General features: G+C 59.7%; 2 protein-coding genes across 2 annotated transcripts; both read left to right on the forward strand.

Moving 5' to 3' along the window:
- The first annotated feature begins 2,584 nt into the window (after positions 1-2,584).
- On the forward strand, positions 2,585-6,139 carry CTSK (cathepsin K). The gene is made up of 8 exons (XM_074566684.1): positions 2,585-3,012; positions 3,885-4,011; positions 4,139-4,261; positions 4,560-4,715; positions 4,786-5,004; positions 5,117-5,282; positions 5,390-5,495; positions 5,574-6,139. Exons 1-8 carry the CDS (start codon positions 2,615-2,617, stop codon positions 5,671-5,673), a joined length of 1,395 nt encoding a protein of 464 aa, XP_074422785.1. The 5' UTR covers positions 2,585-2,614; the 3' UTR covers positions 5,674-6,139.
- A 2,739-nt stretch (positions 6,140-8,878) lies between these two features.
- On the forward strand, positions 8,879-14,771 carry CTSS (cathepsin S). Its single transcript, XM_074566722.1, has 8 exons — positions 8,879-9,984; positions 10,620-10,833; positions 11,097-11,219; positions 11,787-11,936; positions 12,010-12,234; positions 13,323-13,488; positions 13,710-13,812; positions 14,259-14,771. The coding sequence occupies exons 2-8, from the start codon at positions 10,708-10,710 to the stop codon at positions 14,356-14,358; spliced, it is 993 nt and encodes a 330-aa protein (XP_074422823.1). The 5' UTR covers positions 8,879-9,984; positions 10,620-10,707; the 3' UTR covers positions 14,359-14,771.
- Positions 14,772-22,201: the final 7,430 nt, after the last annotated feature.

The raw sequence follows: 22,201 nt of genomic DNA on the forward strand, positions 1-22,201 counted from the left end.
TGGAAGGAAACTTGGCACAACTGCAGCAGGGGGAAGAATACGAAGCTTTCCTGGAAGCCTGGTTTTGTTTTGGATGAAATCTGGGTATTTTTCCCTCCTCCCTGCGCTGAGACCCCCAGGCTGGCCGGGAGCGCCCTCTCCGCCGGCGTGGGGCAGGCAGGGACGTGGCGTTTGGACTGACGGGTCTTGGTGCTGCCACGATGGGGGAGACGCTCCGAAGAGCGGATTTCGGAGACGTACTCAGCTGATAACATCCCTGTGGGGAAGGCTTTGAAATATTTGCATTGCTCACTGTCAAGTTCAGTGCTTGCAGAGACGTGGAGAGGTTCCTCTTGGTAGTGGAGCAGAAAGCTTTCATGTTTCTCTCCTGCTTTTGTTGGAAAACTGAGCTTTGGAGGATTTTTTTTTTTAATTTTTTTTTTCTCTCACTTAAACCACCAAGTTCAAATTTAACCACGGAGAGGTGGGAACCTCCCATCAGGGAGTTTGGAAACGTCCCCTGAGCCACCCCCATCCTTTTACCCTGGGGAAAATGCTACCAGCAATAACCACGATGGGCCCCTCTCTGTCCGCAGCAGCCCCTCGCATCCTGCGCCCTCCCTGTGGCCGGGCTGGGGTGTTTTCTTGGGTTTAGAAGAGATGTATTTTGTAAAGCAGCAAGGTTTTAACCATCCTGGGTATTCGTACCGGGGCTCACAACGCCTGCTTGCAACACGAAGGGGGGGCACACGAAGGACCAGCGCTGAGCTGCACCGTCCTCCAGCGTCGCAGCCCCGTCGACCCCACCACTGCCAAAGGAGGAGGAAAATTCCCATTTCAGCAGAAATGGAGCCCTGGAGAACTGGACCTTTTCTGAAGCTCCGGCTCCGATGCTTTCTGGAGTGATGTCCGGCCGTTGGGCAGCAGCAGGAGCTGGACTTGCTTGTGGTGCTTCAAACTTCCTCCCCCCCAGTACGCTGGGCCCTGGGTGCCGCATGGATGAAAAGCAACGACTTCAACTCTACGTGTCCCCAGCTCAGAGCCCGTCTCTCCCTGAGCCGTCAGGGGTGACGCTGCCCTAGCGCTCCCCCCTGCCAAGTTTTGAGTCCCTGCAATGGACAATTCAAGCTGCTGGGGAAAAGAAACCAGCTGAAGCAGCCGGCAAACGCCAAACCTGCTTGGTGACGCTGGCAGCAGCGGAGGACGAGGACTGGTGAGGGGCTGGTGGGGTCTCAGCATCTGATACCCCCCTGCCACGGGGTCCCGGGGACTGTGGCGGGGCGGTGGGGGACATGGGACAGAGCTGGCGGGGAGAGGTTCTTTCTGTCACATCCTGTTTTGATAATTGTATTATTTTTCAATGTGAGGGGGGGGGTTATTTTGTCGTACAATCGCTTGGGGCAGGCTGGAGCCAAACCCCCTCCTCAGGGAGGGGGGGCTGGTGTTGTGCCCAGGGCTCCCTCTCGTTGCAGGAGCTGCAGATGATTATATGTAGCAGAGATTTTACAACAAGATATTTTCCCTTTTTTTTTTTTTTTTTTTTCTCCAAAGCTGTGTCTCATTTCTGCCTTGCCCCCCTCCCCCCCCCCCCTACTGTGGCCATGGTCACAAATCCCTGTCCTTGGCCTTGCAGCGGTGCTGGGGCAGCAGAGCCAGGGTGAGCCCCTGGGCTCTCCCTTCCTCCTCCTCCTCTTCGCTACTTGCAGTCATGGGCTGGAGCGCGTTAGCAGGCTCTTGTGATCTCCGGGTTTGTGGATCGTTGTGTTCTCCCTGAGCCCTGCACCTGGAGAGGGAATCAGGCCAGTGCCCCCAGTTCAGCCTCCCCCCCCTGCAGCCTCTCATCTATCTCTGGCCCCCTAAAACCCTCGGTCCCCACACTCTGCTCCCCGTGGCGGTGGCTTCGCCGCTGGGTCACACGCAGCCGAGTCAGGGCCCCGTGCTCGGGACAGTGAGTCCATGGCAGAGCCCTGGGCTGACTCAGCCCCCGCTTTCTCGGCAGCCGGGAAGGGTGAGCTCGGGCATGGGGTGCGGGTCCCTCTCCCCGGGGACCCTGCGGTGATGGGGTGACACGGGTGGAGGTTAGGGGTGGCTCCGGTCTCCATCCCTGCCTCCGTGCTTCTCCCATCCCCTTAGCTCTGCCCATGGCTCCCTGGGACAGTCCATCCTTGTACCCACGGCTGGGTGATGATGATGTCCCCAGTGTGGCGTGTCTGGGACGGGACTGATGCCACCGGGATCTTCCAGGCAGTGAACAAGGTTTTCTGAGTTGTCCCGGCGGGAGCCGCGTGACGCCGTGACAGTCACCGCAGAAAGCACCGTCTGGCCCAGCTTCCCCTGGTGCTGGGGCTTGGGGAGAAGCCTGGTCCCCCCGCGCCCTACCTGTGACCCCGGAACTGGCCATGGGGTGGCCAAATCCTGCGCCGACAGGAGGTGGCAGGGGAGGCAGTCCTGGGTTGGGGACATTAGGGACAGAGATGAGGATGCTGGGGAGGGTCTGATCCTGCCACGTAGTGCCTCTTCTGAAGTGGTCGGTGCTCGGCCCTCCCTGGGCTGCTGTGGGGGGGCGGGAATAGGGTCTCCTGGGAACAAGAAGCCCCTCAGTCATGGGGCAGGTGGGTGACCCTGCGGCAGGAGGATGTCCCCAAAGTGGGATGCTGGGGCGGGAGGATGTCCCCAGGGCAGGAGGCTGTCCCCAAGGTGGGATGCTGGGACACGAGGACATCCCTGGGGCAGAAGGGTGTCCCCGGGGGGGGTGCTGGGGCAAGAGGATGTCCCCGGGGCAGATTCCAGAGCTGGGGCTGACTCAGCTCAGCCCTGCAGCATCACGTGGAGCCGGGAGGGAGCCACTGCTGTGTGTCCCCCCCCTCCGCCACCCGTCCCCTCCTTCCCTCCAGCCCTGTGCAGACCCGGGCGACTGCCAAAATTTTCCAGCTGCCTCGTAACTTCCTCAATCCAGCAGCATAAAAGAGCTGCGGACGCAGCAGCCGCATCCCCTGGACTGTGCCGTTCCCCTGTCGAGAGCGTGATGCTGGGGTAAGCGGCATGGGAGGGGTGGGCCCTTGGGGGGCCAGGAGACCCAGCGAGGCCTTGCTGGGGCGCTCGGGGGGCTTTTGCCCCAGGAAACTGGACCCCAGTGAGTGGGGGGGGGGAATAGGGTCTGGTATGGCAGCGTTGGGACCTTTAGAGGTGTGAAAGGGGAAACTGAGGCACGACGTGTCCAGCAGGGCTGTGGGCACAGGCTCAGGCTGGTGTCCCCATCTCTGCTCTGCTCTACTCTGGGGGTCTGGCGAGCAAGCGGATGCCGGGGGCGAGTGGATAAAGTGCAGGAGGGGGCAGGATGCCCGGGTTCCCCCTTGATCTCCCCCTGGGTTCCCCCCCCACCCCACCCCGAGATTCCCCCCCTGCTCCCTGCACCCCAAAAACTCGTTTCCCCGGGGCTGCGGGAACGGTGCCAGCGGTGATGGGAACCAGCTGTCCCGGCTCATGTGATGCCTGCACCCAGCCAGCACTGCCTGCGGCGGTGTCCCGGCCCTCAAAGTGGGTGGGCAGGGGGTCCTGGCCCCCGCCCCGGCCCCCAAAACAGGGTGGGATCCCTGCCCCCAAACCAGGGAGGGCAGGGGGTGCTGGTTCCTATGGCCTGGAATTGGGGGTGGGTGCAGGATTCTGGCCTCCCCCAGCCCATTACCAGGGGAGGTCTGGGGTCCCGGTGCCTCGTGGCTCGATACTGGGGTGCGTGGTGGTCCCCATGGTCGGGAAACGGGATGGACGCGGGGTCCTGGCCCCTGTAGCCCAGCGCTGGGGTGGGCACGGGGTCCCAGTCCCCTAGAGCCTGGCATGGTTGCGAGTGCAGGGCCCTGTCCCCCAGCTCAGGCCCCCTAGGCTCAGTCTCTGTCCCTGTTGCCCAGGATGTGGTGGCCCATGCTGCTGGCCCTGCTGGTCCCCGCGGTGGTGGCCCAGCTACACCCTGAGCGGGAGCTGGACGCCCAGTGGGACCTGTGGAAGAAAACCTATCGCAAGCAGTACAACGGCAAGGTATGGGAGGGGAGCCTGGCACCACCCTGGTGATGTCCCCGTGGGGCTGGTGTCCCTTGAGGGTGTCCCCACAGTGGTGGGGGGGGGCCATGGGGAGGACTCAGCGCTGTCTCGCCCCGTGGTGCAGGCGGACGAGGTGGCACGGAGGCTGATCTGGGAGAAGAACCTCAAGTACATCAACAGCCACAACCTGGAGCACGCGCTGGGCGTCCACACCTTCGAGCTGGCCATGAACCACCTGGGTGACATGGTGAGTGTCACTGGGGTGGGACGTCACTGGGGTGGGAGAGAGGGAACAAAACACCCTTTGGGATATCCTCCTGCCCCAGTATCCCACCCTGGGGGTGTCCTCCTGCCCTGGGGATGTCCTCATGCCCTAACATGTCCCCCTGGGGACATCCTCCTGCCCTGGGGACGTCCTCCTACCCCAGCATGTCCCCCTGGGGACATCCTGCTGTCCCAGCATCCCAATCTGAGGACATCCTCCTGCCCTGGGGACATCCTCCTGCCCCAGTGCTGCACCTATCTGCCCCGGGTTCCTTCCCCAGACCAGCGAGGAGGTGGTGAGGACGATGACGGGTTTGAAGGTGCCCCGCGATCGCCCACGTCGCAACGAGACGCTCTACGTCCCCGACTGGACCGAGAGAGCCCCGCCTGCCGTGGACTGGAGGAGGAAAGGCTACGTGACGCCCGTCAAGAACCAGGTAAGCAGGGTGCTCTCGGGGGTGCCCAGAACAGGGTGGCACCCCGGTGTCACCCATTGTGTCCCCACAGGGCCAGTGCGGCTCGTGCTGGGCATTCAGCTCGGTGGGCGCGCTGGAGGGGCAGCTGAAGCGGAAGACGGGGAAGCTGCTCTCCCTCAGCCCCCAGAACCTGGTGGATTGCGTGGCCAACAACGACGGCTGCGGCGGCGGCTACATGACCAACGCCTTCGAGTACGTCCGGCAGAACCGCGGCATCGACTCGGAGGACGCCTACCCCTACATCGGCCAGGTGTGGCGCTGGGGGGGGGCGGGGGGGTGCGCGGGCGGGTAAGGTCTCCATCTGCTCCCCCCTGACTGCTCTCCCGTGCCCATCTCACCTGGACCCTGCTGGTCCCGCGCAGGACGAGAGCTGCATGTACAGCCCCACCGGAAAGGCGGCCAAGTGCCGCGGCTACCGGGAGATCCCTGAAGGCAACGAGAAAGCTTTGAAGCGGGCTGTGGCCAGGATTGGACCCGTCTCCGTGGGCATTGACGCCAGCCTGCCCTCCTTCCAGTTCTACAGCCGCGGTGAGGGGCTGGGAGGGGGGGGGGCAACCCCCTCTGGTGCAGCCCGGGGAAACTGAGGCAGGGCCGGGTGGTTTATCCGGAGTGTAACCGACCGTCCTGTCCCCCAGGTGTGTACTACGACGAGAGCTGCAACGCTGAGAACATCAACCACGCGGTGCTGGCGGTGGGCTACGGCACGCAGAAGGGCACCAAGCACTGGATCATCAAGAACAGGTATGGCGGGACGGCGCGGCTGCTCCTCACCGGGCCGGGGTTTGCCGGTGGCTCAGGCTCTGCCTTTGCTCCCCACAGCTGGGGCGAGGAGTGGGGCAACAAGGGCTACGTCCTCTTGGCACGCAACATGAACAACGCCTGCGGCGTCGCCAACCTCGCCAGCTTCCCCAAGATGTGAGCGCTCCCGGCCCGCGCCGCGTCCAGCAGCCTCCCCCCTTCCCCGCCTTCACACCCGGCCTTTTCGCTTCCCGTCGCTGAAGCCGACGTCTCTCCGGGGGGGAAAATCTCTGCCTCCCCATGAGAAATCTTCCCCTGGGGAGAGGGGAGAGACCTCCGGCTGCGGATGAACAGTGCGATGAGATCCCCCCAACTCTTGTTTTCCTGGGACTCCTGTGCCGGGTTCTGCCTTCCCGGGGTCGGGCTTGGCCGGCTCCAGAGAGTCTGATCCGTCCGGAGACACTTGTGCAAACAGGTCCCACATCGGCCTCTGCCTCCGGGAACGCGGGTGCACGGGGAAATCCCAGGCAGGTGGAATATCCCCCGTGGAGAGCATGGGTCTCTCTCCCCCGCAGCTCGGATCCCAGTGGGGGCCGTAGAGAACAATACGACTTTATTTTTAAAATAAACACTGTTGGGAATAACCACTTGGGCTGGTTTGCTGTGTGGGGGGAAGGGGCCGCAGTGGTGGAAAAGTCCTTCCCTTTTCCAAAGGGGCAGGAGCCGACGGCAAAAGACGGCCGGCACCGGGGCAAAGCGGGAGAGAAGATGCTGCTGGGTCTCTTTGCAAAGTCCCAGCTGGTTTCGCAGGACCCCTGGAACAGGGCAAAGAAACATGGGAGGGGTGAAGGAGGAAGAAAACGGAGCAAGGAATTAACAGCTGCTGTGGGTGCAGCGCCGCGGCTTCGGGGCAAAGCTTTGTGCCAGGGCTGGGGGGCGTTTTGCAGCCAAAATCCCGCGTCACCCCAAAAACCCAAACCCAAGCGCCCCTTTAATGCTACGGATCAAGAAATGACCGCAGCAAAGCTCAGGGCCAGCCCTAACAGGAAGGGAAGGTGATATTTCCTTTAAAAACTCACGCACCGTAAAGTTTAGACGCTTCAAACCGAGTTCATTTTAATTTTTTATTATTTATTATTTTCACTCACACCCGTAAGTTCCTTTCTCCCCACTCTCCGCCCACCAAGACCCGGGTGGCGAAGGGCCCGGCCGGGCGATGGAGAGGATGAGGGACGCCGGTTAATTCATCGGGGGGGGGCCGCGCTGTCGGGGTTGTTCAAAACCAGAACGTCGCGAAAAGAGCGTGAAACGGGACCGTTTCCTCCTCCAGCGGCTCCCACGGGATTGACTCGGGCGCGTCCTGCCCCCACAGGGCTCAGGTTGGCCACGCTCAGGTTGGCTCAGCTTAGAATGGAGGAATTCATAGTCCTGTTGCTTCCAGAGGAAATCCCCTTTGGAAAACCGTGGATTTGGCTGTATTTGATGCCGTGAGTGTCGGTTCTGACTCAAGCAGAGCAGGACCCTGGGCAAGATCTGATGCATTTTGCCCCTCACCTTGGTTTCCCGGGATGGCGCGTGCCGGTACGACCCAGCATCGTCGGCAGCCACACGTTCCCGGTACGTCGAGCTGCCGCACGGTGATGAAGCCATGCTGAAGGATGCCATGGCCAACGTGGGGTCCGTCTCCGTCAGCATCGACGCCTGTCAGCCCACTTTCTTCTTCTATGAAGCTGGTGGGTCTCCCAGGGCATCACAAGAAAGGGCTGCGCTTTCCTTCCCGTGACCCAGCTCCCTTAAATAGAAATTATTTCAGCTTTGCCTCGCCTTTAGCTCAGGTTGCCCTTGTTCTTGGCGCCGGTGACGCCTCCCGAAGAGTGACTTGAATTCCCATTTGGGCAGTGACTTAGGGCTAGTTGACCAAAAGCCGTTTCCGAACGCCTTCCAGGTACCTCCTGTGACCCGAGCTGCTCCCAGACGGTGGATCAGGCCGTGCTCGTCGTCGGCCGCGGATCCTGGGACGGGGAGAACCGTTGGCTCGTGAAAAACAGGTACGGCAAACCCAGTCCCTCGGCAGCTTTTCCTTCCGGGCTCCGCTCCCAGGGGCACAGAGCTTCCAAAGACCTGCCAGCAAAGCACTTCTCGGTGCCCGTCAGCTTTATTGGGGTGTTTTTAGGGCTCAGCTCCATCACAACCCCGGTGAGAAGGGCCCTTGATGGAGCCCTGCAAACCCCAACCCACGTACGTCACCCAAAACGCTCCCGCCCTGATTCCTCGGTGCTGGCTCCAAAAATGGGATTTCTGCTCTGCGGGAAACTCCAGGGTTTCCAGCCTTCCTGGGTCTGGGTCAGCACAAGGGGCTGGTGGTTCTTGGCTGAGGAACCGAACTGGTTTGTTCTGGGGACGCGCTGGTGAAACCCCCTCCTCCAGCCAGTTCGGAGGCGCAGCCTCGAGGGTCATCGCAGCCGGGTGCCCCTTGCGGTAAAATCTGTTTGGGAACGTGTTGTTTTTTTTTTTCCACTGTTCCAAATGCAGAACAAGAAGAAACAAAGTGTTGAAATCGGGGTCCTGCTCGGACAGACGCATCTCTGGAAAAAAATACCCAAACTGCGCTGTCAGCAAAGCCACGTTCACCGGTTGAAACCATTATCTTTTTTTTTTTAAAAACAACAACAAAAAAACCCAAACTGTGGGCACTTCTGTCAGCAAAACTCCTTTATCCTCGTGTCAGGGCTGGGCTAAAACCCACCAGTTTCCTCCTGTCTCTCATCTCTGGCCTTGGTAGGATTTAAAAAAAACTTATATATATAATGTATTTTTAGTATACAAAACTAATTCATTCACCTTTATCTGGTATTTCCCTGGTGGTTTCGACTCTCTCCAGCACGTAGAAAAGATGTGCTTTTCCTCGGCTTCCCCCTTAGAAGAGTTAGTGGCAGCGAAATCCGGCAGGGAAGCCAGAGGTTTTCAGCCTTTTTTGGCCAAAAGATGCAAATTTGGCTATTCCGGTGGCTGCCGGGGAGGAAGCGCGAGTTGAAAAAAAAACAAAACAAAAAACAAAACAAAACAAAAAACCCAAAAAAACAAAACCAAAAAACTTAAAAAAGGGGATGGGGAGGGGAAAAAAGTGAGGGTGAGGGGTGGTGCGGAAGGAGGCAGTTACCCCCACCGTTGTCTAATTTTTGCTTCTTTCCTCTTCCGAAAGTTGGGGTGCGCATTTTGGTCACCGGACCGCGAGGAACCCGGGGAAGCGTTGGGGTGTTGCCAGCTCCGGTGCTCACCCCCCGATCCGGAGGGGTTCCCCCGCACCGGGATGAGCTCCCGAGACGCTGCCCCGCTCCCCTCCGGCCTTCCCTCCTCCGAGAATGCCGCCGCCTTCCCACAGATCGGCAGCAGAAACGAGGAGCGGCCGCCCTGTTGGCTTGTTCAAGCGTCTCGATGGCCAGCGCATTCCCCCTCCCCAGGGAGACGTAGCCATTAACGAGGGATAATCCGTTGGGAGTTATTCCAGTTATTTAGGTGGAGGGCTCTCTGTTGTCATTGCTCGCTCTCGCAATCTCCGCCAGCTTTTTAGAAAATGACTCAGCTGCATCTTCAAAGCTCTTGAGACACAGTTTTGTTTCCTCCTTTTCTCTTAGACGATGGTTTCTTGCAGCCATTTTACATCCCGTGATGCTTTGTAGTGGTGAGAAACTCGCCCTCCTGCCTGGCTGTCCTTCGTGGAACCCGGAGATGCCCTGAGAAGAGGCTGGAGCGGGATTTCCAGGCAGCGGAGACTTTGCTGGCCGCCTTTTCGGCCTGACGGCAACGTAACGTCCATTAAACGGGTCTCCTGCTGTCTGCGCAGCGCTGAGGTGGGCCAGATCAGCTCCATCGCGTGACCGTAGTCCGGCCACGTCTTCCCCTCTCTGCTGCTCCACAGACAAGGGAATAAATGCAGGTTTGGTTTTTTTTTTTTTTTTTTTTCCTAAGAGCTGGTTTTGGTCTGGTTGCTACACTGCTGAGACGGGAGCTCAGGTCTACCCAGTTCAAACCAGTAGCGAGGCGCCATGCTTGACCGCATCCTGTCACTTAGCTCAGCACCAAGGCAAAAAACTGCAAAAATCTCGTCGGTGGGAGCCCTGCTCCTGCCCGCTGGCCCCACAAGCCACAAAAACCTCCGTGAGAGCCTGGCCGTTCGTTCTTGGGGTGCCGGAAAAAGGAAACTTTCTCAGCTGCGATCATTTCCTGATAGTATTTGAGGGTCCTGCTTCAAATCACCCTGAGAGCGGCACGGCAAGCCCAGTTCCCAGCTTAAGTGAAAACGAAAATCAGAGCATTTCCTCATTTCCTGACTCGTGATTTGCCCGACGAGTTGCAACCGCCGTGTGCTGAAGGTCGGGGGCGTCCTGACAGCGGGGACACGCTGGATTTGTCCCCAGCATCCCTCCTACCCCCTACACGCGCTGCCGGCGAGCTGAGCGTCAGCGCCCACCACCAGACGAAGCCTTTTCAGGTACCTTGGGTGCTTTTGTATTTTAACCCCCCTCTGGGAGGACTGAGCTTTGAGGAAGTAAAACTTGAAGGAACGGTATTTCGATGTTGACTCTGACTCCATTTTCTCTCTAATCTCCTCCAAGCCCTCTGGGGGTAGTTGAATCGTACGTAGTAGCCCATCCTCATGGTGGACATCCACCGGATGAAAACAGGATTTTTTTTTTTTTTTTTTTTTTTTTTTTCTTTTTAAGGTGCTGGAAAACACGGGTTTGTCAAAACCAGGCGCTGTTTTGAGCAGCCTCCTTGGGGAGGGTTTCTCGGGCAGGGTGGAACCGGGAGGCGAGACGTGGATGCGTCCCTGCGTGTCAGTGTCCGCGCGGCCAGGGCTTGGGGCCAGCAGACTTCCCCCCCACACACCTCCCCCCCACCCAGAGGGAAATTCCCGAGTCCTGGATGGGATTTTTCTGGCTGGGGTTGGGGGTACGCAGCAGGCGAGCGGGGCGGGCAGCGCTGCGGGGAGCTTGTCTGGGCAGGCAGGAGAGGAGCTGGTGGCATCACCGGGTGTAGAAACCCCGCGGAGGGCACGGCAGGGAGCGCGGGTCAGGGATGTCATCACCCTTCTGCCTCCCTCACCAAACCGGATTTGTCACTAAGGGGTCAAGCGCGGCTCCAGCTCCGAGCCCTCGGCTCCCAGCGTGTAGTGCCGTGTGTCGCTCCGACTCCCCGATCCCAGCTGAGCGGGATGGAGCTGCTGGCTGCCGTCGCCTTCCTGGCCGTGCTTGCGGTGGCACTGGGACACCCCGACCCCGCGCTGGACTGGCACTGGCAGCTCTGGAAGAAAACCTACGGCAAGGAGTACCAGCATGAGGTACGGGAGTCTTGGGGGTGGTGGTGGAGGAGTGGTGGGTGCTGATGATGTGGTGGGTGCTGATGATGTGGTGGGTGCTGATGATGTGGTGGGTGCTGCTCCAGGGATGACCGTCAGGGAGAAGAGCCGACAGCGCTTCGGACCTCTGCTGGTTTCCAATGGGGGTTCGTCGGGGATTTCTGACAACTTTTGGGGGGGGTTAAGCGGAGTGAAAGGGCTGCCGGGGCCGTTGCCGCACGTCACGGGGCTGTGGTTGATTTCAGAAAGAGGAAGGGGTCCGGCGCGTGACGTGGGAGAGGAACCTGCGCCTGGTGACGCTGCACAATCTGGAGCAGTCCCTGGGGCTGCACTCCTACCAGCTGGGCATGAACCACCTGGCAGACATGGTAGGTGCCGGCGCCCTGCTGAGAAGGGGCCTGTCTATGTCTCTAATTACCCGCGAGGTCAATTTAATAAAAAGTATAAATGGGTCAGGGGTGGAAAATCTCCCGACAACCCTTCCCAGCCCAACAACTCTTCTCGTGGACTCGGCACCCGTGGACAAACTGCTCAGACATTCCTGTGCTCGACCTACCGGCATGAGGCAACCTGGCCTGAGGAAATCACTCCTTCATGCCGCGGTTGGGGTGCGCGGACCTGGTCCTGCTCATTATACGTATTTGCCAATCGTCCCTCTTCAACGTCCTGAGGTTGTCGTGGCGTTTCACGAAACGCGCCAGCTTCTAGGGGCTTTTGGTGCTGGAGTTAAAGCTTTGTGTTTTTCTTTTTCTCGCCCTTTCTGATGAACGGCTAGAAATTAAGCGTAAAAAATCAAAAAGCCAAGGACTCCCCAAACCCGCTAACTCTTGCAGCTCAACCTGGTCAAGGGAAATCCCCCTCCACCTCCAACACACCCAGGGTAGGACTTGCCAGCGACAAGGAGATGGTGAGATGGTCTTTTCTTTTCCCACCAGACCCGCGAGGATGTGGCGGCTTTGCTAACTGGGCTGCACGTTGTTCCTCGGCCAAACCGGGTCTCCACGTACCAACCGCGGCCTGGCGGCGAAGTCCCAGACACGGTGGACTGGAGGGAGAAGGGATGCGTCACGGATGTGAAGAACCAGGTACGAAGCTCTGTCTGTGCCTCCCCACGTCTTGGTCCTTTGCTTGGTCTGAGCATCTCGAGGGCTTTTGCAGGGCGCCTGTGGGTCGTGCTGGGCGTTCAGCGCCGTGGGAGCCCTGGAAGCCCAGGTGAAGCTGAAGACGGGGAAGTTGGTGTCCCTGAGCGCCCAGAACCTCATTGACTGCTCCATGATGTACGGGAACAAAGGCTGCAGCGGAGGTTTCATGACCAGCGCTTTCCAGTACATCATCGACAATGAAGGGATTGACTCGGATGAGTCCTACCCCTACACGGCACAGGTAGGTGTCACACCTGGAGAGCTCGTCGTCTGCAGAGAGACACATGAGCATGGAAGCAAGGTGGCCATCCGTTCTGCTCTCTTGCGTAGACACCCTTCTCCTCCTCTCCCACCGGTTTCCCTCTGTCTTGGTTTCTACCAGTCTCGTGTCATCTTCTCAGCCTCTGCAGCTGATTCTTTCAGACCCAGGGAAGGGACCTTTAGACTTCTTTTTTCTCATAGACGAATGACTGGACTGGGAGCCAGAATTTCTACATGGTTATTTCTGTCCTACGTAAATTATTAGGCAACGTCCTACACGGAAGGGAAAAATGGGACGGGAGCCCTGGGTCCTGTTCTCAGCTCTCTGTATCATTCCACCTTCTGGAGTTGAAAAATGGGATGTTGGTATTTCTGCCGTCGCAGTGGGCAGAGGTTTCCAGTGAACGATGTTCATGCAATTGTTTTTTTAAACGTTGCCTGTAACAGATGGTGTACGACTGCTGCCAGGTCACAGGGAAAGAGCCATCAGAAAATAAAGATCCTAAAAAAGTCTTGGTGGCCAGAGACAAGAGATGCCCTGAAACGACCTGGTGTCTTGAAATGCAGTCTATGGAAACGGGTGGAAGCACCAGCAGCTCAGTCCAAGAAAGAGAAGCGGAACACAAGTCTTCAAACAGGCGTAGGGTGGCTACAGAGACAAAAGACTCTGTTCTCTGTGTCCAGAGGGAGAATGAGAAGCCATGGCCTTAATTGACAGTAGAAGAAATGTAGGTTAAACATGAGGAGGAGCCTTCTGCTGGGAAGGATGAGGAAGCAAGGACAGCTTCTCTAGGGACGTGGTAGAAGTGTTGTCATCGGAGGTTTCTAGAAAAAAGGCAGAGAATTCTGTTCTGTTCTTGGTGGGGGGGAGGTGAGATGGATGAGATGGTCTCGCCAGGTCCTTCCAGCCATCTCTTCCGTAATCCAAAAATGGCGGTCAAAAAAGAGCGAAGAACAGGGTGGCACAGGGTAAGAGAGGGCTGAGAGAAAATGCCTACCTGAAAGCCTTGAGATGTTCCTGGGGGATTCTTCATGCTCCTCTTCTCAACTCCCCCTTGTTCCTACCAGAACGGGACGTGTCAATACAACGCTTCCACGCGAGCCGCCACTTGTTCCAAGTACGTCGAGCTCCCCTACGCCAACGAAACAGCCCTGAAAGATGCTGTAGCCAACATTGGACCTGTCTCTGTCGCCATTGACGCCACCCAGCCCACCTTCTTCTTGTACAGGTCAGGTATGTCCTTTTATCCCGGAGATCATCTTCACAGTCTTCTGTGTCTTTCTGCGTGTAAAACTTCAGGAAATTTGGTGGAATTTGGGGCTTCATTCCTGGATGAAGGCATCAGTATGGCAGTGCCTAAGACAGTAGCGGTAGTGACTACGCTGAAGGTTGGCTTGGACGCAAAGACGAGGTTTTGTGGTCTGATGACACGCTTCCAAACGCCTTTTTTCCAGGTGTGTACGATGACCCCCGGTGCACGCAGGAGGTGAATCACGCAGTCCTCGTCATCGGCTACGGCACTCTAAATGATAAGGATTACTGGCTGGTGAAAAACAGGTAAAGGCACGGCCGTACGACACCGAACTCCTGCTCTCTGTGTGATCACTGTCTATAGGGAAAGGCTTCTCCAAGAGAACCTCCCGCTGCTTGACCTGACACCCTCGGGATTTTGTAATGACCAATATTTATACAGATGGGAGGGAGATCGGTTGGGTGCTCGTACAAGGAGAATAAATCCAGGGATTCACGTTTAGCCGTGATAAAGCGCCTTTATGCCATCCTAGAGTGTGAAGGAACTCTAAATGCATTTCAAAGACACCAACGCTCGCTTTAAGTTCCCTTTATGTTGATGAGCGTTGCCACAAGACAGGATTCGAGATCCCATGAAGCGGTTCGTGAACACACTTTGATGCTGGGAGACGCTGATAAAGCTGCTGCTTCGCTCCCAGAGAAAGGAATAGAATTTTTCTCATCTCTGTCTTATTTGTTTCCTGGCCCAAAAGTTGGGGCGTGAATTTCGGTGACGGGGGCTACATCCGCATGTCGAGGAACCACGCGAACCACTGCGGCATCGCCAGCTACGCCTCTTACCCCCTGATATAGACGGGCCCCGTGCTTCAGAGAGGAGTCCCGAGGCTTCAGCTAACCCACTGATGCGACGCTTGCGTGGATCTGCTAACTTCAAGAATCATTTCCCGGCTCTGTGGGCACCGTCCTTCTCTTAGATCGGCCTGTCCTACAGGCTGGGAGGGGGGTCCTTGGCACGGGAGGATTTGGAATATGATTTACAGGTACCTAGTGACTTCTTTTGGGGCAGGGGGGGAAAGTTGTTTTTTTTTCCCCGGAATAAAATGGCGCTACCTACCGTTATAACGGAGGTCGTGGTTTCCTCTCCCCAGTTTAGCATTGAGTACCGCTACGGTGGCGCAGGTATCGTTGTATCGCGGTGTGACATGGATGAAACTGCAGAATTTCTTTGAAAAATAAAAGATGGGTTTCACTGCCCAAAGGTCCGATATTTGGTCTCTGGAGGCAGGAAGGGGTGGCAGAGGGAATTGCAGGTGGCAGAGCGAATGTCACGTCCGGCAGTGCCGCCCCGTGTACGCACCGCTGATAAAACCTCTCCGCAAATGACGCTTCTCCCCAGACGATGGCTGATTTAGGAACTGAGGCTACGGACCAAAAATAAGTTCTTAGGGTGATGATGCTTGAAATATAACTTGGTAACCCATCGGCCGACCACGCCGCTTGTTTCCGGCAGCGATGGTAAAACCGATGCCGAAGGATGAAGGTTTCCACGGTAAAACTTTTGGTTGGGACTGCGAATTCGCCAACCCTTTTTCTGCACGTTTATGGGTTTACTACGGGCTTTCAAAAGAGTCTTACAGTTTGTTTCAGCGGAAAAAACAGAAGAGAATGACCTTCGACGTTGAGTTGGGCGCTAAACGTTGGGGTTTAGCGCTGGCCTGAGGTGGCACTGCCACCTTGGGGAAGGCGGGGGAATTGAACAAGTCTCCCTCCGCGAGGTGACGTTTGGAGATACTCAGATCCCCCATAAAAATTATCACCTAGTTTTGGCCTTCGCAGCTCACCAGCTCGGTTATCGTTGGGGTTTTTTGTTTGTGGGGTTTTTTTTAACCCTTTTTGCCAAAGCGTTGCTCACTCGTAAAACCTTATCGACTGACACCGTCTCCTTTCCAAGCCTGGAGATCACTGTAGACCCCTGAGCACCTCCACCTCCAGCTCCATCCTTGGAAGGGGATCAAAAAGCGCTGTATCTTCAGCAAAAACCATCGACGGAGATCCGGTGGGCCAAGACCCTCCGTCCAAAAAGGGAAAAAAATATTTTAACTTAACACAAATGTACAAACTGGGGGCTCTGGGAGGGTACTGGGGGGGATCTGGGAGGGTTCTTGCAGGTACTCTGGTGGTATAGGTGGCACTGGGAGGGTCTTGGGTGGCTCTTGGGGGTCCTGAAGAGCTTTAGGGTGCACTTGGGTGCCCAGCAGGGTTACTGGGAGGTTCTGGGATGGCCTTGGGGGTGCTCTGAGGGCATACTGGGGCCACCTGGAGGGTCCTCGAGGGGGTTGGAGGTTACCGGGGGGATCTGGGAGCACGTTGGGGATACTGGGAGGGCCCTGGGGGCTCTGGTGGGTACTGGGAGGCTCTGGAGGCAGCTGGAGGGTCCCGGGTGGCTCAGTGGTATACTGGGGGCTCTGGGAGGGTATTGGGGAGACCTTAGAGGGTGGTGGGGCTCTGGGAAGGTACTGGGGGCACCAGAAGGGTCCTGGGCATCTGGGGGGGCACTGGAGTGGTCCCTCCTCAGGTTCTTTGTGCCCCAGAGCCCTCTTTTGGTCCCCTGTGCTAATTGGGGTGCCTCTATTCTGTCCCTCGCTCTTCCCCCAGCTGCCTTTTGCCTCTGTAGCTCCCTTGGGACCCTCGAGCGTCCTCCCGAGCCACCCTCTGCCCTTCCTCCTGCCCCACGGGCTTCTCTGGGACCCCCGTTTTGCTTTTGGAGCCCCTTCGCAACTTTTAACCCGAGCCCAGGACCCAACACGGTCCCAGCGACGGCTCCCCCGCCGGCGGGGCCGGGACCCAGAGCCTTGGGTGTGTTGCCTTCTCCCTTAAAAAAAAAAAAAAAAAAAAAAAAAAAAGAAGAAGAAAAACCACCCCAAAGCCCCCAGCACCCTTGTCTGCACAGTCAGGGGGGGCCCGGGGAGCCCCCGGTGTCTTTCAGTTATCTCAGCGAGCGCTTCATGGCCGTGTCTGGTGGTTCGGGGTCGGGTCGTGCTTTTTATTTTTCCCGGTTGCCCCGTCGATGTGTGTTGAGGAACTCGAAGGCTTTTTGTAATAAAACAAACGCCGCGGAGGAAACCCGAGTTTCTTTTCCCAGGGCGGCCGGGAGGCCTCCAGAAGCGCGGCTGAAGGGTGTAGGAGTCAGGGAAAGGCAGCAGGACGTTACTCCATCAGGAAAATACAAGGAAGAAGGAGAGCGGAGGGGATCGCGTGCGGAGCAGAAGTCACTTCGCTGGGTTCATTCCTCCGTTCTCCGAGGGGCCGGTACCTCGCACCGGCTTTCCTGACGGCCACGAGCTCTGGGATAAGGTTTCTCGTGGCCGCCATAAATAAATCATGGCCGTGGCTGCGCGGCGGGCATGGATTTGGGCTTTTTCTCTGGAGGAGGCAGCGGCACGGCGAGGACGTGGCTCGGGGGACCGGCGGGTGGTGAGAGGTGGCCGGTTTCCGCCCCATAATTGGGGCTGGTGGCCCCCCACAGCCCGGTGCTGGCCACGTGTCAGAGCCCGCTGGCCGGCACGGTGGTGGCAGCCGGGAATTTCGTGTTGGTGGATAGAAATCCGGAGCCAGGCCGGCGCGAACACTGCGCCTTTGTCACCCGAACAATGTCTCCCAGCCGGGATTCCTCACCCCCTCGCCCCAACCTTCGCCGCCGCCGGTTGCACCCTTTGTTTTGCCGGGCGAGCGGCGGGATTAGGGAGACGGTGGCTGTTTGAAACTCTCCCCCTTCCAAGGGCACAGGGGCTTCGCGCGAACTGGTCTGACTGGTGCAGCCCACCGGGATGTGCCGGCGGAGGGGATTTGCTCCCTGAGGCTGAGATGTAAAGGCTCTGCTCCCGATCCGGGACGCATCCGGACTGTTTTGGCTGCACCCTCGGGACCGGCGCGCGGAGACGGGTGAAGGTAACGAACGAACGCCTTTACCAGCATTACCAGTTTACCGGCAGCGCTCCCGTTTGGGCTTTTGAGGGTGGGCTGGGGAGGTGTCGATGGGAGACTGGTGTAAAGAGGGGTTGTCCGTGCCCGATCTCTAATAATAGTGCTCTTCTCCCAGCCTGGAGTGGTGCCGGCGCTGGGAATACTGGTCACGGGCGCAGGTGATGTCGGTGCATTAATGGTAGAGCTTCGGCGCTAAACTGGACCCATAGCGTTCCCTGGGGCACCCGAGCCCTGTCCCGCTGCACCCCGGAGAGGGACCAGTTCCAGAAAACCCTTGGAAATATTTATAATATTCTGCATTTTGGTGTCTCGGGTCCTTCCTGCCCGCGGAGCCTGAAAACCAGGAGCCCAAAGCGGCTGCTGAGCTCCCGTGCGGCCCCAAAACCAGCGCCGTGAGCTGGGGATGGGCTCGTTCCCCACTCCCGAGCCGGGGATACCAGTCCAACTAACACCCTGACGCTTCCAGAAAAAAGCTCCGGAGGTTTTTTCCGCAGCCCGGCCGCTGTGGTTTCTCCTGCTGCCGGGCAGGGCACAACCCGGCTGTGCCAGCTCCGGAGCCGGCTGTTCCCGGGAAGCGTCACCTCCTGGCACCGCTCTCCTGAAAGCCGCGCAAAGGTCTCCGGTGCCACCCTTTTATTTAAAACAAACACCTTCCTCCCAGGCGGAATCTGCGGCCCAAGGAATATCCAGCAGAGGTGCCAAGGCTGGGGGACGGGGGACATTCCCGTGGTGGCACAGCACACGGCCAGTGGCCATTAATTTATTTAGGTTTTTGTTTGGTTGGTTTTTTTCCCTTTTTATTTTCTGTGGAGCGGGCGCTCTGTGGGACGGCGGGACACCCGGAGCAAAGGCTGCCGGAGGTTTTCAAAACCTCCAGCGCCGCTTCTGGGAGATGGGAATTCTACGCCCCCGGGGTGTTTATCGCTCGCGGGTGCGGGAAGGGTTGGCTCCGTCTGCGCCCGCTTGGTTTCGGCGTGGCTTTTCCCAGGGAACGACATCCCTCCGGGATCCGGATGGGCTGGGTTTGTCCAAGGTGCGTAAATTCTTCCGGCACGGGCCCGGTGGCTCGTGGCTGGGTCCTGTGCTAAGGGGGAACGTGGTGCCGGTGTGGGGCTCAGCCCCATGGCAAAGGGTGCTGCGTGGTGAGGGTGACCAGTGGCCAGCAGGAGCCTGAGTCACCTCCGCTCTCCCTGCCCTTATCGCGGGCTGTGGGTGCCCCGCTCCGCACCCTCCCCAGGTCTCCGCACCCATGGCAGGGCTGGAAAAATGCAAAGTTGCCGGCGGGGGGAAGGAAATCTCCACCTCCGGGAGATGGGGAAACTGAGGCACGGGGTAATGCTCCTTGCCCTGGGCTGCTTTGGGCTCGCCCAGCCCCTGCCCCGTGCTACAGCCCGTGATGGATTATCCCTAACTGCCAGCCGGGAGCCGGGAAAGGGCAGTTCAGACTCTGAGGGGGACCCCGAGGCGGTTCTTGGACCCTAAAAATCGAGGGAGTGGGAAACAGGGGGGCTGCTGGGCTCAAGGGCGGCCGCAGCCCAGCGCGGAGCTGCAGCTGCTGGGTGAGGGAGGGGAGAAACGGGGCTCAAGGGCTGAATTTGGGGTGCCCCGTGGGGGTGTGGGTCCGTCCACCGGCAGGGCTGGGTGCAGAGGATCGGCAGCGGAGCAGGACGAAGGGTTAACAGGGAAAAGGATCCGATTTGCCAAGTGGTTCCTGGTTTATTTTGTGTGTGGAAGAGGCAGGAGGGAGGGGAGGAGGAGAGCGGTGCCTGAGGAGCTGGGCACGGGGCCCCGGTACCCACCGGGCATCGCTGCCGGGACCCACTGGGGTCCCGCATCCCCCACAGGTACGTCCCTACCAGGCCCGGGGGGTGACATGGAGGGTGACCTGAGCCACCCCGGGAACCCCCAGCCCCCGCGCGCGGGTGCTGCAGCACCCACCTCGCCCACCGCTTTGTCCCACCCGGCCGCTCGTGGGCACCTTCCCCTGCCCTTCGCCCTCTGCGGCGGCTGCACCCACGGGACGGCGGGGACAGGACGCCTGGGTCCCCGCTTCCATGTTCCCTCCCTGGTGCTCACCCAAAGGTCGATGTCGTGACCCTCGAGCTGGTTGCTCGTCCCCCTCCCGGTCCCCGGTTTCCCCGGTGGTGGCCGGCACGAGCATCCTCCAGCCACCTGGAATGCCGGTGGCCGGCGGTTAATCCTCACCGGTGACGGGGAATGCGGTTCTGCCTGGGGAGAAACTGGGGACAACAACGCGCTGACACCGTGTCCGACCCGGTGCCGGGGTGGGTTCGCCCTCCCCCTGCCCCTCTGGGTCCTCGGCAGAGGTTGGCCCCCGCCATGGCATGGGGTCGGGAGTGGCTTTTAGGAGGAAGACCTTGCTTCTTGCTTCCTCCCCTGGGAGCCATGACTCCGACCTGGCACTCGCGGCTCCGGCTGGGTCCAAAGTGCTGGCGGAGCCTCCTGGAAGCGCAGGTTGGGCTGCGGCACCTGCTGCCCTCCCGCCTGCCTGCCACCCGGCATGTCTGGGGACACGTCCCCAGGAGCCGGTGATGGGGCTGGAGCCGCCCAGTGTGGTCCTGACCTTTATCCGTCCACTCCAGTGATGAGCGTTGGCCGTTCTCAGCAGGGAGCAGAGGGGCTGGGTGGGCACACCTCCCCCGTGTCCCTGTCCCTCCACTCCAGTGATGAGCGTTGGCCGTTCTCAGCACAGAGCAGAGGGGCTGGGTGCGGACATCTCCCCCGTGTCCCTGTCCCCTGCCTGGGCTGAGCCATTGCACCGCCGTCCCCGAAGCCCATGGGCGAGCGCAGCCCGCGGGTAACGCGATCCCCGGCCTCCTCGCTGCTCTCCAGCTGCTGCTCGCTGACATTTTGGTGGTGGTGGTGGTGGGGGGGTGGAAATACAAACGTGGACCCCGAGGCCAGCTCGGGGCCGGGCTTTTAGTGCTGTGGGGAGCTGGCGGCTCCCGGCCGGAGGAGCCCATCTCTCGCCGATGCACCCGGGCACGGGAGAGCCGTTGCCGATGGGAAGGTGCCGCCGGCGCCCCAGCGCCGACGGGTGGTAAATGGGGTCGGTTTGACCTGTTGGGATGGAGGGGCGCACCCCGGGGCGCTGGGGGGGACCGGAGGGGGCAAAGCGATGGCAGGGGCTGCTGGGGACGAAGGGTTGCCCGCGGGGTTGGGATTTATTTTGGGGGGATGCTGCTCAGCCGTGATGCGGCCCCAGGATCCCCATCCCTTTTCCTCCTCGGGAGGTTGGGTCTGCGCCCCGAGGTGCTGGTTTTCTGGCACTAAACTGGGACGCTCCGGCATCCAGGTTGCCTTTCTGGGCACCGACAGCCCTCCGAGACTGCGAGCCCATAAATCCCCAGGTCGCCTTTGGGCAGAGCCGTGCTCATCGGCGGCGGAATTGCCACCACCGCGCCGACGGACGCTGTCTTTGCTATTTATTTATTCTCCCGTATTTACGGCAAAGCCGCTCGCTGGTTCTGGTCCCGTCCTGGGCAGATGATGGGCCAGACGCGGAGGAAAGTGTGTTTTTTATCAGCTGACCGGGCTGGGAATGTGAAAACAGGAAAGCGGCTGAGCTCATCCCATTTCCCTCCCTGTCCCAAATGGGGCTGGCCTGGGGGGGAGAGGGGAGAGCTGCCCCCCGGGGCCCGGGCGCAGTGGGGTGAGTCGGGGCCAGGCAGCGCCAGGGAAGGACGTGCCAGCCCTGGGGGACGCCTTGGGCACCGGCAAGGCCACTTTTGGGGGGGGGGGGATTTGGGGATTGTGGGCAGCGCGGATGGAGCGATGGGGCTGGGGGCGCCGGGGGTCGGGGCGCTCAGCTGGGGGTTGCAGCCCTGGCTCCGTCCCGCTGATGGCGGCAGGAGAAGGGGGGTTTTGCTTAATGGTGGGGGTGTGTGTGTGTGGGGGTGTGTGTGTGTGTGTAACATGGCCCCAGAGGTGGGTTTGGTGGGGGGGGAGGGGGGGTCGGCTAAAAGCTGCACCCCAGGGTTGCACTTCTGTAAGGGCTTTTGTGGTGGCTCGGTGGGGGCAGCCCACGTGTCTTGGGGTGTCGGGATGCTGCGGGGGGTGGTGGTGTCGGGGTGCTCGGGGGCTTCCCCAGCCTGGTGTGGCCTTTTTTTATGGGGGGGCGGTGGATGTATGGCCAAGCTAAAACCTCCCCGGGTCCCATCCTGCCCGGGACATCCAGGGGCCAGATGCCACCAGACGAAATCCAGGTCCCCAGACGACTGCAAAGCACCCTGAGCATCCTCTGCCCGGGGGCCAGTTGCTCCGGGGCGGGGGGGGTGGGTGGGGGGGGGGTGTGTGGGGGGGAGGGACGTATCACCCCTGGGAGGTGGAAATTTGGGGGGTTTTGTGCTCTTAGAGGATGGGCCGCATCTTTGCGGGGTCACCCTGGGGAGGTGGTTGGGGGAGATGGGACCCCAGCACCGCTCAGCGCCGACCCCCCCCCCCCAACACACACACACACACACACACCCCACACCCCCGGCACCGACACCACCGCAAACCGGCGAGGAGCCGCTCTCGTCCCAGCCAAATTCCTGGGCGCTTAATGAGTAACCTCGGGCCCGAGCGGGTGTTTCTGTGCGTCCCCGCCAGCCGCGGCCCCCCGGCCGTGTTTGTGCAGGGCTGGGGGCCGGGGGACGGGAACCCTCTCCATCGCGGCGCCAGCGCTGCAGGGTCGGGGGGCCCCCGGCGA

The sequence above is a fragment of the Larus michahellis genome, chromosome 24, assembly GCF_964199755.1.
Source record: "Larus michahellis chromosome 24, bLarMic1.1, whole genome shotgun sequence".
Classification (NCBI taxonomy): Eukaryota; Metazoa; Chordata; class Aves; order Charadriiformes; family Laridae; genus Larus; species Larus michahellis.

Excerpts from the sequence above, each read along its gene's own strand:
- CTSK (XM_074566684.1), top strand. The coding sequence starts at position 2,615 with ATGTCCCCAAAGTGGGATGCTGGGGCGGGAGGATGTCCCCAGGGCAGG. Across the intron at positions 4,262-4,559 it reads TGAACCACCTGGGTGACATG|ACCAGCGAGGAGGTGGTGAG; the intron begins GTGAGTGTCACT and ends TTCCTTCCCCAG. Across the intron at positions 4,716-4,785 it reads TGACGCCCGTCAAGAACCAG|GGCCAGTGCGGCTCGTGCTG; the intron begins GTAAGCAGGGTG and ends GTGTCCCCACAG.
- CTSS (XM_074566722.1), top strand. The coding sequence starts at position 10,708 with ATGGAGCTGCTGGCTGCCGTCGCCTTCCTGGCCGTGCTTGCGGTGGCA. Across the intron at positions 11,220-11,786 it reads TGAACCACCTGGCAGACATG|ACCCGCGAGGATGTGGCGGC; the intron begins GTAGGTGCCGGC and ends TTTTCCCACCAG. Across the intron at positions 12,235-13,322 it reads CCTACCCCTACACGGCACAG|AACGGGACGTGTCAATACAA; the intron begins GTAGGTGTCACA and ends TGTTCCTACCAG.